This window comes from Nicotiana tomentosiformis, chromosome 10 (genome assembly GCF_000390325.3).
Source record: "Nicotiana tomentosiformis chromosome 10, ASM39032v3, whole genome shotgun sequence".
Classification (NCBI taxonomy): domain Eukaryota; kingdom Viridiplantae; phylum Streptophyta; class Magnoliopsida; order Solanales; family Solanaceae; genus Nicotiana; species Nicotiana tomentosiformis.
Window position 1 is genome coordinate 43,456,068 of NC_090821.1, and position 16,307 is coordinate 43,472,374.

General features: G+C 30.5%; 2 protein-coding genes across 2 annotated transcripts; one reads left to right on the forward strand and one right to left on the reverse strand.

Annotated features, from left to right (window-relative positions):
* The first annotated feature begins 74 nt into the window (after positions 1 to 74).
* Positions 75 to 8,389, forward strand: LOC104117331 (2-methylene-furan-3-one reductase). The gene is made up of 4 exons (XM_009628376.4): positions 75 to 598; positions 5,303 to 5,626; positions 7,561 to 7,720; positions 7,983 to 8,389. Exons 1-4 carry the CDS (start codon positions 182 to 184, stop codon positions 8,246 to 8,248), a joined length of 1,167 nt encoding a protein of 388 aa, XP_009626671.1. The 5' UTR covers positions 75 to 181; the 3' UTR covers positions 8,249 to 8,389.
* Positions 8,390 to 10,264: 1,875 nt separating this feature from the next.
* On the reverse strand, positions 10,265 to 14,666 carry LOC104117330 (carbonic anhydrase 2-like). Its single transcript, XM_009628375.4, has 8 exons — positions 14,608 to 14,666; positions 13,934 to 14,076; positions 13,505 to 13,553; positions 12,253 to 12,369; positions 11,715 to 11,768; positions 11,059 to 11,144; positions 10,708 to 10,813; positions 10,265 to 10,609 (listed from the first exon to the last, which is right to left on the reverse strand). The coding sequence occupies exons 2-8, from the start codon at positions 14,065 to 14,067 to the stop codon at positions 10,451 to 10,453; spliced, it is 705 nt and encodes a 234-aa protein (XP_009626670.3). The 5' UTR covers positions 14,068 to 14,076; positions 14,608 to 14,666; the 3' UTR covers positions 10,265 to 10,450.
* Positions 14,667 to 16,307: the final 1,641 nt, after the last annotated feature.

Consider the following 16,307-nt stretch of genomic DNA (forward strand, 5'->3'; position numbering starts at 1 on the left):
AGGAAAATTTTGAGGACAGGATATTTCAAATCACTAAGTTAGTAACAAATGGATGGCTGAAAATTGAAATCTACCCAAAAAGAAGCCCATAGCAAGCATTTGATCTCCTCTACCACACAGATAAAGTTAAGCTTTGAGGAAAAACAGATTCAGGTAAAAACAGTCGGAAATAAGAAGAATAATGGAAGCTCTGTTATCTTCCACTACTCTTCAACTCAAACCCCTTCACCCTCCCTCTTCTTTCTCTTCTCTTCATTCTCCATTTTCTTCATGTTCTGTGCTTAGATTAAAGGGTAGTAGAAAAGCTGAAAATTACATTCAAAGGAGCCAATTTTCCACTGTTTTGCCACTTAGAGTTTCTGCTAGTTCTCAAGCTGCCCCTGTTGAAACATCCACAAGCACTTCTATTCCTTCTGAAATGAAGGCTTGGACTTACACTGAATATGGAAGTGCTGATGTTTTGAAGTTTGAGTCCAATGTTTCAGTTCCAGAAATTAAGGAAGATCAAGTCTTGATTAAGGTTGTTGCTGCTGCTCTTAATCCTGTTGATTTTAAGCGTCGGCTCGGAAAATTCAAGGCCACTGATTCTCCACTTCCTGTAAGTTTAGGCACCCTTTTCTTGTTATCTTGAGTTTGGTTCGAATTCCATGTTTAACTTGTAAATTTGCATTTCTCATCACTTGTTTCATAGTGTTTGTGCAAATTTCCTCCTTAGGCTTCAGCACATAAAATGTTCTAACTATTTTACTGTCTACATTTACTTCATGGTAGAGTTCACTACTTGTGTTTAGATTGCTGTGACTTAAATTTTACCTTAGAAATTATGGTAGGTAGGGCGTGTACAAAGAAAATCAATAAATCGCGCCAAACCGATAATGCGAGTCAAACCGAAAAACAAAAACCGATTGTGGTTTGGTTTGAAAACCGACCATGATTGGTTTGGTTTGGTTTTTAACTAAGAAAAGTCAAACCTCAACCAAACCAATCCGATAGTATGTTTATACAATTTTAAAAAAATTTATACATATAAATATTTATTGTAATGTAATTTATAAATATTTCTTAAACTTTTTCACAGCTTATCTTTTAAGGTATTATTTCAAGTTTGGACTTAACATTCTTGAGTGGTAAATAAATTTTATAGTTCAGAAATGTAGTAACTCAAATAAAAGTTCAAATCAATACTAATACTAACAAAAGAAATTCAATTCAACACTAGGAATGATGATAGTGTTGGATATCTATTTTTTAGTTTTACATTGGTTTATAATGAAAATGTATGACTTAATTTATCTTTTTCTTTAGTACTTAGTTATGTAATTAATAGTACTTATTAGCTATACTTATTTTAGCATGACTTATATATTATTTTTAGATTATGTTAATTTTCATTATTGCTTATTAATTAGCAATATTTGCTATGCAATTTTATTATCTTTATTAGTGAATATTTTAGTATAATGTTATAACTTATCTCATATTATTGTGTTATTTTTTAAAAAAATATATTATATAGTTGTATTTTACTAGGAATGAAAAATATTTGGAGCACAAGTTAAATATTTTGTGCTATGAAGATTTTACCTGGAAAAAAATCTGAAAACTCGAAAAAATCCAAAAAATTCGAGATTGAAAAGCCCGATTTTATTGGTTTGGTTTGGTTTATAGATTTAAAAACCCGACACCATTGGTTTGGTTTGGTAATTGAAAAATTCGAACCAACCCGACCTATGTACACCCCTAATTGAAGGCTTTATTTACCAATAAAGTAGAGACTATTTGCGTTATCCTATAACTGTTGAAGATATAATTAATTGAATAAAAGTATTATCTCAAAGAGTGGCTCAACGAATCTTGTGGCCTAAGACGAAATCATATGGAGAGGCCTTTAAAGTTATTTTATAAAATATTTATACTAACAACAAAATTTGCTTTCGAAACAATAAATTAATTATTTAAGACAAAAAATAGCGAATTTCAAAAAAAAAAAAAAATTTAAGGAAGAAGAGAACAAAGAATAAAGTGGTGGATTATCGGATGTTGATTTGTCTATCATCGGGTGAAAATTATTTACACTCCCTAATTTTGTTTTAAAAATTAAACTCCCCCCAACAATGAACAATTATCATTCTCCCCCCTTCATCCTACACTATGTCTCAGTTGCCCTTGTTATTTTCAATTCCATCCTCAATCCTTTTTTTTATTGTATATGCTATTTTTATGATTTTACCTATAATTTAAATTATGTTATATCTTATCGGGGGTGTAGATAATTTTCACCCCGCTATCATCACAATCAAAAAAAAAAATAAACATACAACGTAATAGCTTAAGTTTTGAGCATTGACGGTGTCAAAAATATTTACTCCTTTTGATCAATCTAAACGATAATTATAGTTTATTCTATTAATTAGTAGCACTTATTGGTGAATATCTAAAATAAATTATAAATAACCTAATATAATATGTTAAATTACACTAAAAGAAAACCGATGCATAAATGCTTTTGTGTTCATGTGAAGGTTGTAAAGGGAATTCATTATGTTGTCAATATATATAGCTTAATTCCTATATAAAAAGGATAAAATTATAATTGAGGAGCGAAGTAAATATGCTAATTAATGAGTGAGAAGATTATCATAATTTATGAACTTTTATTTATAATAATTATTTATATAAATTATATACTAAGAAACAATTGAAAAAAATAAGGATAAAAATTATTTTAATTTGAGATGAGATTTTTTTAAGTATGATAAAGAAAGGTCATGCTGTGGGAAATTAAATTCAAATAAGCTAATGAAAAACAACGCGACAATATAATAATATTATGTGAATAATATATTAGCAAAAATAAGAAACAAATAATGAAAAAAGAAAAAAAGAACTAAAAATTTCATTATAAAGAAAAAAATAAGGATAAAAATTATTTTAATTTGAGATGAGATTTGTTTTTAGTATGATAAGAAAGGTCATGCTGTGGATAAGGTCAGATAACTGAAGTCTAATATATAAAATAAAGGTTTAGAAATATTGAATAATAAAAATTAATTAGAGATAATATGAGGAAATTTATACTAAGAATTAGTTTAGAAAATAAATAAAGAAAATATATCATGCTTAAAAATATTATTGACAAATTTAAATAATTTAAGAATTTCAAACAATAGTTTAAAATAAAATAAATATTTATTTCAAGATTAAAAAAAATTACATAACATATCTATATTATATTGAAGTATAGTAGTGGATAATAATATTAAATGAAGTCCCAAGTTAATCAAAAGCCACATGAATAATACTATATATTAGCTAACTTAATAGCAAAAATAAAAAAAATAATTAAAAATTAAAAAAAAACTAAATATTAGAAATGAAAGTGAAATACTATTTGAACTTGAGATTAGTATGTTCATAAAATTATGATGAGAATGTTTAAACTATGGATAGGGTCACGAAATTAAAGTCTTACTAGATAGAGAAAAATAAAAATTTGACAACAAATTATAATTTAAAAATATAAAATAAATATCTCATGTAGGTAATTTAACTAATACAAAAGCAATTATTATAAGAAAACTCAATAGATTTGGAACATAATAATCAAAACTTATATCAAAATATTAATATAAGAAGCTAATTAAAATTTCATAGTAGGGAAGAGAATATATAAAGAGGAAAAAAGTGATAGCGTGAGGATACTTATATTTTGAATTAATTTTAAAATAAAAAAATTAAATAATTAGATAATACTCGAAAATATTATTGATAGATTTAAATGATGAAAACGTTCCAAGTAAGAGGATAAAGTGTAAAAATACATTAAATTTCATGAAAAAAAATATTTATCAATGATTATTAAAAGCATAATAAGGAATATATTAAGTCAGTTGATAAACTAATAAAAGAACACATAACATTATAACAATAATAAGTAATGAATGTGATTTTAACTATAAGCAAAGAACAAGAAGAGAAAAAACGTAGAAGGATAAGGTCTATTTGAATTTGAGATGAAAAACAAAGTGACTTTATAATTTTATTAAAATAATATGATTTAATATGCTCAAACAAGATAGATCACAACGCGTTATATTTAATTCTTTAATATTGACGACGACATGAAATGCAAGTAATAAAATTATTTGTGTTGTTACAGATTTTAAAAGAAAATAGGTTATCATTACGAGATTTTAGAAATGATTTCATGTCATGCTTTTAAATTAATATCTAATAATTATCTATAATTTTTATGTGGAAGGTTCAAATATTAAGGTTATTTGCACACATCTTAAATAATTCAAATCATAATTTGACATGGTTTGCGTGGGAGAAATTCAAAAATAGTCAAATTTACAAGTGGTCATTCAAAAATAGCCACAGTTTCAAAAGTCATCGAAATTTAGGCACTTTTCATGTAAAGATAAATCTGAACGAAAACACTGTTCAAAATCCGGAAAATACTCCAGCATAATATACTGAAATTCTAGTATAATATACTGGAACTCCAGTATAATATACTCCAGTATAATATACTGCATTATACTGGAGTTCCAGCAAAGTATACTGGAACTCCAGTATATTATACTGGAGTTTGGAGTTCCAGTATACTTTGCTGGAACTCCAGCAAAATATACTGGAACTCCAATATATTATACCGGAGTCAGCAAAGTATATCGGTCCAGCATAATATGCTGGAAGTTCATACACAGGTACACCAAACTCCAGTATATTATACTAGACCGGTCTCTATTGCAACAAAATAGTGGCTATTTTTCAATGACTTGGCAAATGCCGGCTATTTTTGAATGATCAGTCCGAAAACTGGCTAGCCCATGCTATTTTAACGGTTTGCGCGGGTGCTAATACTAGTATAGTACTATTAATAATAAGAGTTTAAAATAAATTTGGGGCCTTCAAATTTTGGCGGCCTAAGGCAATGGCCTCATTGGCCTAGCCTTAGAGCCGCCCCTGCTAAGAGTTTAAATTTTGGATGATGCCATAATGGTCATACAATTAAACGTGGTATCAGAGCAAGCACAATTCTTGGGCTCAAGTCTCTCCATCATCTATTATGTAAAAGGAAAAAATATTATGTGCTTGGCCCATGAAAAAAAATCAGACCCGCACGTAAGTTGTCATTTTGAAGTTATAATTAAGTAAACCAAAGTGTATCCTATGTAATAGTTTAGATTTTTAGATGAGATGATCACACAATTCAACAGTAACATATGACAATATCGCAAAATATAAATATTCGTGTGGTTCTAATAGTTGTAAAATATGTTTTCTTTTTCTGTAGACTGTGCCAGGTTATGATGTTGCTGGTGTGGTAGTGAAAGTTGGTAGTGAAGTAAAGGGGCTAAAAGAAGGGGATGAAGTTTACGGAGATATACATGAAAAAGCATTAGATGGACCAAAGCAATTTGGATCTTTAGCTGAGTACACTGCTGTAGAAGAGAAACTAGTTGCTTTGAAACCCAAGAATCTGAGTTTTGCAGAGGCTGCTAGTCTTCCTCTAGCAATTGAAACTGCTTATGAAGGTCTTGAGAAAGCTGGATTCTCTGCTGGCAAATCCATACTTGTTTTGGGAGGTGCTGGTGGTGTTGGATCCCTTGTAATTCAGGTATGTGCGCATTTTAAACCATTTGAATGTATTACTTCAGTTTTATAAAAGCATGATTTCTAGACAATATTTAGGGCGGATTGGTAATGATAGAAAGGAAGAAATGAAATGAAAATGGTGATCACGCCCAACTTTGCCTTATAAAAAGGACTAAGCGGTCGTTGCAAATATAATCCGGTTAACAAGTCAGGAGTCGAATCCTACAGGGAATTAACCTACTAAGCACAGCTACTAGACTCGCACAAATTCACGTAATAAATCTTCAAAAATATTAAATAACGAATTGGATGTTTACTAACTAAAGATCAAGTAATGAAAATGCAGTAATTAACAACTAACGACGAACAAGTTGAAGACAAGATTTGGAATGGTCTAAGGTTATGATTTCCCCTATTATCAGAATCCTCTCTGCTACATTTCCTATAAATTTGCCTAAGTTTTCTCTACCAGTCGTGAACACTTTGAGTGTCGTAATTCTCTTCCGAGTAACTGCCACAATTTACTAGACATATTCTTCCACGCTAGCTGGCACTAAGTCACGGCTCTCTTGGATCGCACCAAGATTTCGTTATTCCAATCCCACCTTTAAACCCTCCGTATTGATCCCTCATATACGTTAGGAGTGATGTTCAACAACTACCTAAATATGTATTCTCTTCCAAGCAATACACACTAAATAGGCACAGTCGATTGAGAGCTCTTCAATCAACCACAAAATAAACGTAGTTGAATAAATAGAGAAAAAGTTACGACAAATCTATATTAAACTAATATGAAAATCATCCTCCAATAGGTTCCATCAAAACCCTAGATTAGAAGTTTAGCTACTCAGATTCATAGTAATAATTTCTCAAGTATTTTGCATAAACAAATTATAAAGAAAAAATGAAGGAATGTAGAACTCGATGATTCTTTCCCCCAAAAGTGGTTCCACGAGCTATTCTTGCCTCAGGCCGCAAAACTCCTTCAAAAATGGTGTTTAATGACTATTTATATGTGTAGGAAAAAACCTAAATGGCATAGCCCAAGTCCAAATCCAATAAGGAGACGAAATAGGCTTTTAAAATCCGGAACATGCTCGCTACGGATCTCGCCTCGCGAGGCAAAACACAAGCTTCACCTCGCCTCAGACTGTGCGACGCAAGCCCTGCCGCGCGCTTCAATCTCGCCATAATCCTTGCGTCGCGCACTTCTACGCGAGCTAAAGAACTCGCCTCGCCTGCTCTAACGCGAGCCACTGGGCTTGCTTCGCCTGCTGCTTCATTTTTCCTCTGCTCAATTCTTTCTTTCTTCTCTCCTATTGTTTTCGAGCATGATTTACACTTCAAATATTCACTTTGCTCCAATTTCATCTTCAATATACCTATACATAAAATAGACTCAATTAAGCGCAAATATAGTATAGTTTAGCATTAAAACACCTAAAATATAAGGTAAGTAATGTACTAAAAATATAAAATTACAGCCAAACATCACTACAGTTTTGACTTAAGAATTTACCATCATTTTTATTCATTCAGCAACTTGATTGACTAGCAATTAGTAAAAATCGGATCGTTCTAGAATTGTTTGTTCAAAAAACAACATGTATGTCCATGATTAGATCCATTTTGTGCCATCTAAGTGAGTTGTATGCGATACCAATTAGTTGTGGTTACGATTTAGTCATGTTAGTATATTTTCTTTAGATCTATTTGCTTTCTAAGAGTCTTCTATTCGTGTATGATATTTACATGCAAGTAGAAAATATAGAAAACTTGTAGTGTTTTTTTAGTTTTACCATCCTATATTTGAAATAAGATGAGTTTGAATGGAGCTACATGGTTAATGAGGATTCATATAGCCAGTATCAACTTGCTCAGGATTGAGGCATAATTGTAGTATTGCCTTCTAGCAAGACAAGTTCAGCCATCTGAGTTTATTGTGTGATGTAGGTTGCAAAACATGTATTTGGAGCTTCAAAAGTAGCAGCTACATCCAGCACAGGGAAGTTGGAACTCTTGAAAAGCTTAGGAGTTGATTTAGCTATTGATTACACCAAGGAGAATTTTGAACATCTTCCTGAGAAGTTTGATGTCGTTTATGATACAGTTGGTAAGAGCTCCGTTGGAACTTATACAATATCCAATCTAGTATAGACACTGGCAGGACAAGATGCATATCAAAATTTAATGGACATGAACAAAACCAAAAATGCTTTAATTTTACATATGATCACTAAACTCAATAAAGTCACCAAATTATATGTTTCTCCTCACATCAAAATAATTGAACTTTACGCACTATATTAAAGTGAACTTTAACCACTATAACAGTAAAGTTCGTTGATAGCCAACTTTTCATTTAAAAACTACAGGTCAGGGCGAAAAGGCGGTGAAGGCAGTGAAAGAAGGTGGAAGTGTGGTAGTGCTAACAGGGGCAGTAACTCCACCAGGTTTTAGATTTGTAGTGACATCAAATGGAGAGATGTTGAAGAAACTGAACCCATACTTAGAAAATGGGAAGGTGAAACCAGTTATTGATTCAAAAGGACCATTCCCATTTGATAAGGTTGTGGAAGCTTTCTCTTATCTTGAAACTGGCAGAGCTACTGGAAAAGTTGTCATTCATCCCATTCCTTGAAAGGTAGCTCTCATTTTGGATAATTTCTAAATATTTGTTCCTCAAAGCTTTATACTAGCGTGTAGTGGATAACAGTAACATGTATTTTGTATCATTTTGGACATAGAGAAAATAAATTCCTAATGAGGATTTTTGTGTGCACTCTTTCTGAAACATGGTTTTCCTAGTTTCTGTTTACCAACCTTTGAATTCTTAGCAAAAGGGGGAAAAAAAAGTACTCCAATAATAAAAAGGTTTTATCAATCGTTGCTTAAGTGCTAGATGTTCTTTCGAAAAAAAAAATCAAAGCCCCAAGAGTTAAAATAGTTGTCATGTTTACTAAAACTAATTGTTTCAAAAAGTATTAATCATTTTAGAAAATCAAGGAAAAATGATTAATTATCTCCACCTTTATCCTTACTCTGACAAATGTACAGAGAGATTAATACAGTGAAAATAAGAATAGTAATAAATTGAGATAAAAAAATAAATAAGGTCGATGTAGTCTTAATGGGTGTGCAAAAACCAAAAGGAGAAATAAAAGGAACGGAGGGAGTAAGACTGATTTACATAAATACCCACTTTTTGTGGGTATTTAGAAGTTAATCACTTTTTCAAAATTAGATTGGTGATTGAGGTTTCGAAATAACCACCTAATTTGAAGTTAAAATTCAAAATTAATAGCCAAACCACGTGTCTAATTGAATTCTAAATACAACTATACAAGGCCGGAAAAGTGGCCTGCTGGTGTAAACAACCCAAAGAATAATTAGACAAAGTTCATACAAGTCCAAGTAAAAAGGAGCATTTATTTATGTTACATTATAAACTTATTTATCTCTTCTAGAGAGGTTATCACTTAATTAACTAACATATACAATTTACCAATTATATACAAAATAATATAATAGACTCCAATCTTACCCATTTTAGACCTCGTTCTTCTCTATTTTTGTTTTTGATAGTTTCAAGATCAAAATTGTTTCTAATTCGGTCACGAATGATTTGAACGGTTGAATGAAACTATGAATTAGAGTTAATGTGTAACGTATCTTCTTGATAATTTTCTTCCAAAATTCTTGCCCTATTGGTAATTTACTGTATCATTATTTTTCTGTCTTTAAAATCACAGACAACTGCCTCTTTAATTTCCCATTCAATTTCTCCTCTATAAGTTATCGGTTTAAATTTCCTTTTCCAAGTTGTTACAGAGTAATTTTTTATTTGCAATTTGGTCTACAATAATTTCCTTTTTTGGTCTCGACTCTAGAATAATTTGTCCATAAATATCAATGCTATAGAACTCTTCGTTCAAGGCAAGGGACTTGAATATGTAACTGAATGAAGATTTAATTCTGAATATCACCTTCCGCTTGCCTATGAAGCTTGCAATTTAATGTAAAGTTCCACACAAGAGTTTTTAATAACAAACTATGCGAACCAAATGTTTCTCAAAGTTATGCTTCCCAATGGCTTCGAAGTTTGAATTCAAAAATTAGATTTTGAAAAATTATTATTTGTTTGGATTGGATGTTATTGTAAATGAGTAGGAATATTCTTTGGAGTTTATTCTCAATTTTGAGGGATTTTAGTGAAAATTTGAGTTGGTTTTGGTTGGAATTTTAGATTGAAACTCGAAAAAGAAGACATAAATAAATTGCGAAGTGTATATCAGGTGCACAGACGACATACAAACTACATACAACTAACATAATTATATATATAAGTTGTACATAAGTTTATGAAAAATATAGCGTTTTAGTGGATTCTATAGAAAAAAAACTATATACAAGCTGTATGTATATTGTAGCATTTGACCAATTTCTGTACAATAAAAAGCTATACTCAAGTTGTATATAAATTATAGTTCTTGACCGAATTTGTAATTTTTAAAAAAACTTTAGTTATTTTTATAAATAGGAAAACGTAGTTAAACCGGGTAAATATTATTCTAATTTTGTATATATATAAAAAAATCTCAAGTGAAATTTGTGAAATGAGCATAAGTCCAAGAAAAATCTTATAATAAGCCCAAAAGATCCAAGAAAATTTTATTTCGGTGACAAACAACAACAACAACAATAACATATCAAGTGCAATCTCACAAATGAGATCTGGAGAGGGTCGGTGACAAACGTGGTCCCATAATACAATTACATCAAAATACAAAATGAAGAGAAACTTGAAACAATAGTGGACAGTAGGTTCTATGCAATGATAGTGTCAGTTTTGCAACAGTTGGTTGAACTCAAGATCCCAAAGCTCAAAAGATCCATTCACAAAATCGTAGTGTCCACCTTTCAGTGCAAGGCTTTTGTTCACCACAGCTTCCCTCACAAATGGATATGTCAGTAAGTTGGCTAGTGATTCATTTACTGCCTCCTGCTCAATGTCACACAAATATTTAACTTAATATAAGTATCCGAAGTTGCAAAGTTTCAATAATTGAACTAATTAAAAGATTATACTGTTTTGATTACCTTCTCCAATATTGTACATTGTTCAGTGAAATCCTTGTCGCCATGTTCTCTCTTTACCTTTGCCTTTGATATCAAACAGATTTTGACCCATTCTTCGATGAAATGACTGCGACCAACATAATCAAAGTTTAAGACATGGCATATGTTAATAACTCCAGTTTGACTCTCAATCATTATCAGGCATCAAAGAAGAGAAAGGATTTTGCACAAATAGTCATTTTTTACTTTTTCTTTGATTATATACGGTGATACATATTTAATATATAAACTATTCATCTATTATATAATTTTTTAAATTTAAGCAATTGATTAAGCGATTATTTAGGATAATTCTTCTGAGGAAAAACCAACCTGTCTATGGAGCCATCATCAGGGATAGACATGAGTCCTTTTATACCTCCACAGCAGCTGTGTCCCATCACCAAAATATTCTCCACCTATCATGCAAGCTTAGTTTTAATTTACAACTAGAAATAGATAGGAAGAAAAAGAAAAATGTAGGCAATTTAAAAAGTTTTAAGTTAAAATAAGTGTGGAAAGAAATCTCTAATTAATGAAGCATGAAATTATGAACAGATGTAATGTAATATATTTTTTATTTCTATCAAGCGCGTGGATAAAATACTTAAGTTTACCTGTGTCAGTAAACATTAAAATAGCTTTCTTAAATAAAAGCCAATCAAGTACTCGATATCAAAGAAATATATAGGAGTTTAAAATTTATTTTTATGGCTTGTGATTTGATATTCATTTTTCTTTCTTGATATGAATGATGGTATTATTAATTGAAGCATTATTATTCAAATATTTAAAGTATTAGAATTTCTTTTAACTTAATTATGATTGTACGATAAAAGATTATATAAATAGAACATGTCATGTAGTAATATTTGATTTTGTACAAATACCGAGAGCAAGAATTATCGATTTTGTATAAACAACGAAAGCAAGTGCTGTCTGCCCCACTGCAAAATTAAACGACGTCGTACGTGTTAAAAAGGACTAACCTTTAAGTGGACAATTGCATATTCAATAGATGCCCCAGCTCCAGAATATTTAATCTGTATATAACAAAAATTGGATAAATTTATTTCCAAAACGTTGCATTATTGGTTAAAAGTACATATAAAAAGATAAATAATGGGTTAATGATGCGCGCCAGTATAGTAACATCCATGTTTCAAAACTATGGAAAACTCAAAAAAAGTAAGTTACAAAACTTGATTAGAGTTAATTAACTCCCACCATGCTATCACCTTCACATAGTATTTCTTTCTTCTTCTTATTTTCTTATATATTGTCATGAATGTACTTTTTTGCTTTTCTTGAGCCAGCTTGGCTATTGAGTACGAGTACATACAACATGTAATATGAACTTGTTATTTAGGATAATATTCGGAAACATTACAAAGAATATAATTTAAGTTGTGATTTTCTTGTTCCACACAAGACAGAAGAAATGAATAGTAAGTCCATCAAAATTTTGACTACTAATTAGCACAAATTTTTAAAAAGATATACAATTGAGACGATAATATAATTTACCTGGTCATAAGGAGGGACCATGTTGGCTATATTACGGACCATAAAAGCCTCCCCTGGTTGGAAATTAAGTATGTGGGATGGGCACACTCTGGAGTCGGAGCAGGAGAATACCAAAAACTGCATATATATATATATTTTTTTAATTAGAAATTATAAGCATTCATTAATTGCCTAAATATGTTGACAAGATTTTTACTAAGAATTTTATATTTGTTATTGTGAGGTCATCCAAAGGATAATTAGAAGAAGTGAAATCAATTACTTGGAAAATAAGCTTTAAACAGACAATCAACTACACTCGATACTATTTTTTTTTTTACATTATCGATGTATATAAGTTAAATCGTTCTACCCTTAGACGATACTAGTAATTTAATACACATAGGATCTATGAAAATTGCCCCATCAACCATGTGCATGATCAATAAATTATAAACTCTCAACTATACTGTTGTGTAACTATTTACTACTAGTAGTCAATAGTACGCGCGTTGCGCGTGAATCTTGTCTAAATAAGTAAAAAATTAAATAAATAAAAATATGAGTCCTGAAAATGAACATTGATTCTATATAGCTAATTCAATAAAGGAAAAAAACTGTCACATTGAAGTCCTCAATCATGGTCAATATATTGAGGAAAAAAAGGGAGGTATGAAATAGTTATCTTGGCCGGAAGTCAAGCCCCTAAGACTAGACTATGCTAATTTACCTTGATTAGATGATAATTAAATTGAAGTGAAAATGTGTATTAATTAACTACAATATTGAATATAAAGGTATGTGTCATAAATATAACATGTGGCATAATATTACAAAGCATATGATTTTTATGCTTTATTACCACATGTATATAGGTAGTCACGAAAATGGAGTTATTGTGTATATATAAGCGAAATCCGTTTGCCCATTATATTTCTGTTTATATATTCCGTTTGTATTATATAAAGGAATTATATTAGATCTGTTAGAGTTCTAGAATAATATGAAATAGTGCTATATTTTTAAAAAGTGATCCTTTTCTTATTTGAGGTAAAATCTCAATTGAATGTAAGATCCTAAATATTAGGACTTAATTCAATAAGAAAAGATTTAATAATAAGAATTTAGTTTATTTTAAAGTTTTAAATATTAGGAAAGTAACTTAAATTATAATTTTGTCCAATGTAAAATATATTTTTTAAGGATAAAAAGACGAACGATATTTTGTTAAGAATATCCATGATTTTAATATAGTATAGATTATATGATTTACCTTTGGGCTTTGATCTTTTGCGAGCTCCTCGTACAACTCGGGATCTTTGCTGCAAAAAAAAAAAAGTAAGTTGAAAGGTTAGAAATGCTGAATTTACAAGGTTAGTTTTGGAAAAAAAGATTATGCAAAAGACTAGAAGAAACTGTTCAAATTAGAAGAATATTGTTTTTTTTCCAAAAAAAAAAAAAGAATCTTCAACCCCATTTGAGATCTTTACTTTTGTATTTTTATTATCATAAAAACCTGAACATTTGGAAACTGTTTCTTTCACTTGCTAGTCGAGGAAACTGTTTAAGGCCACTTTTTTCATCTAAAAATTATATAATCCGTATAGCTGTTATAATGACTTCCTTTCCCCTCTCATACTCCAAACAATAGTTGCATAAATCTTTTTATGCTTTTTACGGCAGAGTAATAGTGATAACTTACTCATATTTCTCAGTCTTGAAGTAGGCGAATCCGGAGCGGATCCTCTCATCCGGGTCAAACTCTTTCCCTCCGCCACTTACCAACTTCTTCACTTCTCCATTAGTGGCGTTTTCATATGATATTTCCTCAGCCATTCTTTTGACCTGCAAACCACAAGAGATAGTTGTTAATCGGCCGTGCGAAATAAAGTCACACATAATAAGTTGATAAGAAAAAACACTACAAAATAAGAATGTATGTAAACTCTTAGTGGTATAAGATCTTTCAGAAAAAAACAAGCCGATAGTATATATCATACTAAGTTAAGAGTATTTTTCTGTTGACTTAAGTTCAACAATGGTAATAACATGTCTAATGATAAACAAAATATTAATATGTCTCGAGTTTGAGTTTGGAGAATTGAATCCTTCCTGACAGGATGCGCTACTGTGAGCCTATATTTGGTTGGAATTCCAAATTATTTGAACAAAAAGAAAATATCCTAAAACTTTAATCCATTTCCTGTAACAACATTAGTTGTTGGAACACCGCCAACATGCAGCCTCTTCTATTGTTTGAACTTAATTACTATGGAAGGTCTAGAAAAATTCATAACAGAGAACTGAATATATGAGAACTATGTGGGGAAAAAAAAGAAGAAAAAGGTTTTGGAGATTATGAAGGTTTAATTGTACCTCTGGTTGAGACGTGAATAAAGTTGTATAGCAAGAAGAAGTTTCTCTTACAAGTAAACACACTCACAAATGCTGTGCTATTACAAGGACAGTATGAAGAGTATTTATAGAAAGGGATTTAGCCAGGTGCAAACACTAATTGCATGGTTTTTTCTTATCTATAGGGAAATTATTTATATTTCTAATGAATATTGAATATTCAACGCCATAATATATGGATCGAACATGGAAAGCTGTCAGCCATGTTTGTAAATCAGTTATAATATATTGGGCATGGGATTCATCTGGTTTCATTTTATCATTTTAAAAAGAAAAAAAATTCATGGTCCAAATGAGACAGCTCAAGAGTTAAGATATAGATATTCATATGCAGTATCATGAGTTGGAGGTCTAGCCCAACATGGTGTATATCAGTGTATAATATATGTTACTAGCTAGAGGAAAAAATACAGTAAATCTGACCGGCTATTTACGTAAAGATCCCTTTATACTTGATGTTAAGTTCATCATCAATTAAATCAGTCTCAATCATAATATGATTAGTTGGAATCGAGTATTTAAATCATATTGTTCTATTTATCAGATCTAGTTTTCATTCAAATACTAATGTCCTTTGAAGAAAATTAATTAGGTGTATATTCTCTAAACATAAAAATTCTCAAGATCACACAGTCTACTCTACATGAATATATAAGTATAATTTCAGCGCACAAAAAAAGAAGTTCATGACAAGAATAACGGACCTAAAGTTTGTGTAACAACAACAACAAAGCATTAATCCTCACAATTTATTGTCACCTATATGAATGCTTACATTGTTTTATGACTTATGTCTTAACTAAACATACATTTATCTCCAGATATTGTAAATCTTTCGAGATTATTTTCCTCTATTTCGTTTCTTTTTATCATGTTCAATCGTCAAACCATTAATACACCTACGAATCGGTCTTTATAAAGTTCTGCGTATGATATGACTAAACTATTGATCTCATGTGACCTCCCATTTTATCCTCTAAGTATAATATTTGCACCAGCTGTTAGAAGTGATCACCGACACTGTTAGTATGTCAATATCGTTTAATTGTACATCCATCTTCATACATGCATTCACAGTTCCTTTTGGACATAGTTCTGGAAGAATTTGTAACTATTTATCTAAACAACCGTGTTTTCTAGCTAGTCTTAACAAGTTTTAATTAAACTTTCAAACATAGAACTATTATATAGTAGTAAACAATGCAGCATGAATTAAACGAGTGAAATTAAATTGGTTTGTTTGCTGAGTTTTGGCAGGGAAAATCACATGGTTAGAAGGTCATAACTGAGACGTGGGCACGCGTAGGCACGAGCGCATTTGTTTAATGTAAAATACAGCTTTCCCATTTTGTGTGATCCCATATATGATTTATTGTATTTGACTAATTATATAATGCTACTTCAAAAACTTCCCCAATCCCAAAAACGATAGTAGGGTTTAACGTATATATGAGAGTTGACGGATTAGTTTTTTGTGTTTATTCAAAATTGATGTATTAGTTGATTTTTTTTGAAAACTTTACAAAATTAGGAACTACAAAAAAGATACTATGATTTGTAAATTTATCTTAAAATGTATTAAAAACCTGTATCAACTCCTCAATAGTAAGGGTATCATTTTAGAGATTTTTACACATATAGCCGACCATATTTATTGTTAT

Coding starts and splice junctions, on each gene's coding strand:
- LOC104117331 (XM_009628376.4), top strand. CDS start 182: ATGGAAGCTCTGTTATCTTCCACTACTCTTCAACTCAAACCCCTTCAC. Junction 599..5,302: donor CCACTGATTCTCCACTTCCT/GTAAGTTTAGGC, acceptor CTTTTTCTGTAG/ACTGTGCCAGGTTATGATGT. Junction 7,721..7,982: donor TGTCGTTTATGATACAGTTG/GTAAGAGCTCCG, acceptor TAAAAACTACAG/GTCAGGGCGAAAAGGCGGTG.
- LOC104117330 (XM_009628375.4), bottom strand. CDS start 14,067: ATGGCTGAGGAAATATCATATGAAAACGCCACTAATGGAGAAGTGAAG. Junction 11,769..12,252: donor TGGTCCCTCCTTATGACCAG/GTAAATTATATT, acceptor TGTTATATACAG/ATTAAATATTCTGGAGCTGG. Junction 10,814..11,058: donor GATGATGGCTCCATAGACAG/GTTGGTTTTTCC, acceptor TGTTGGTCGCAG/TCATTTCATCGAAGAATGGG.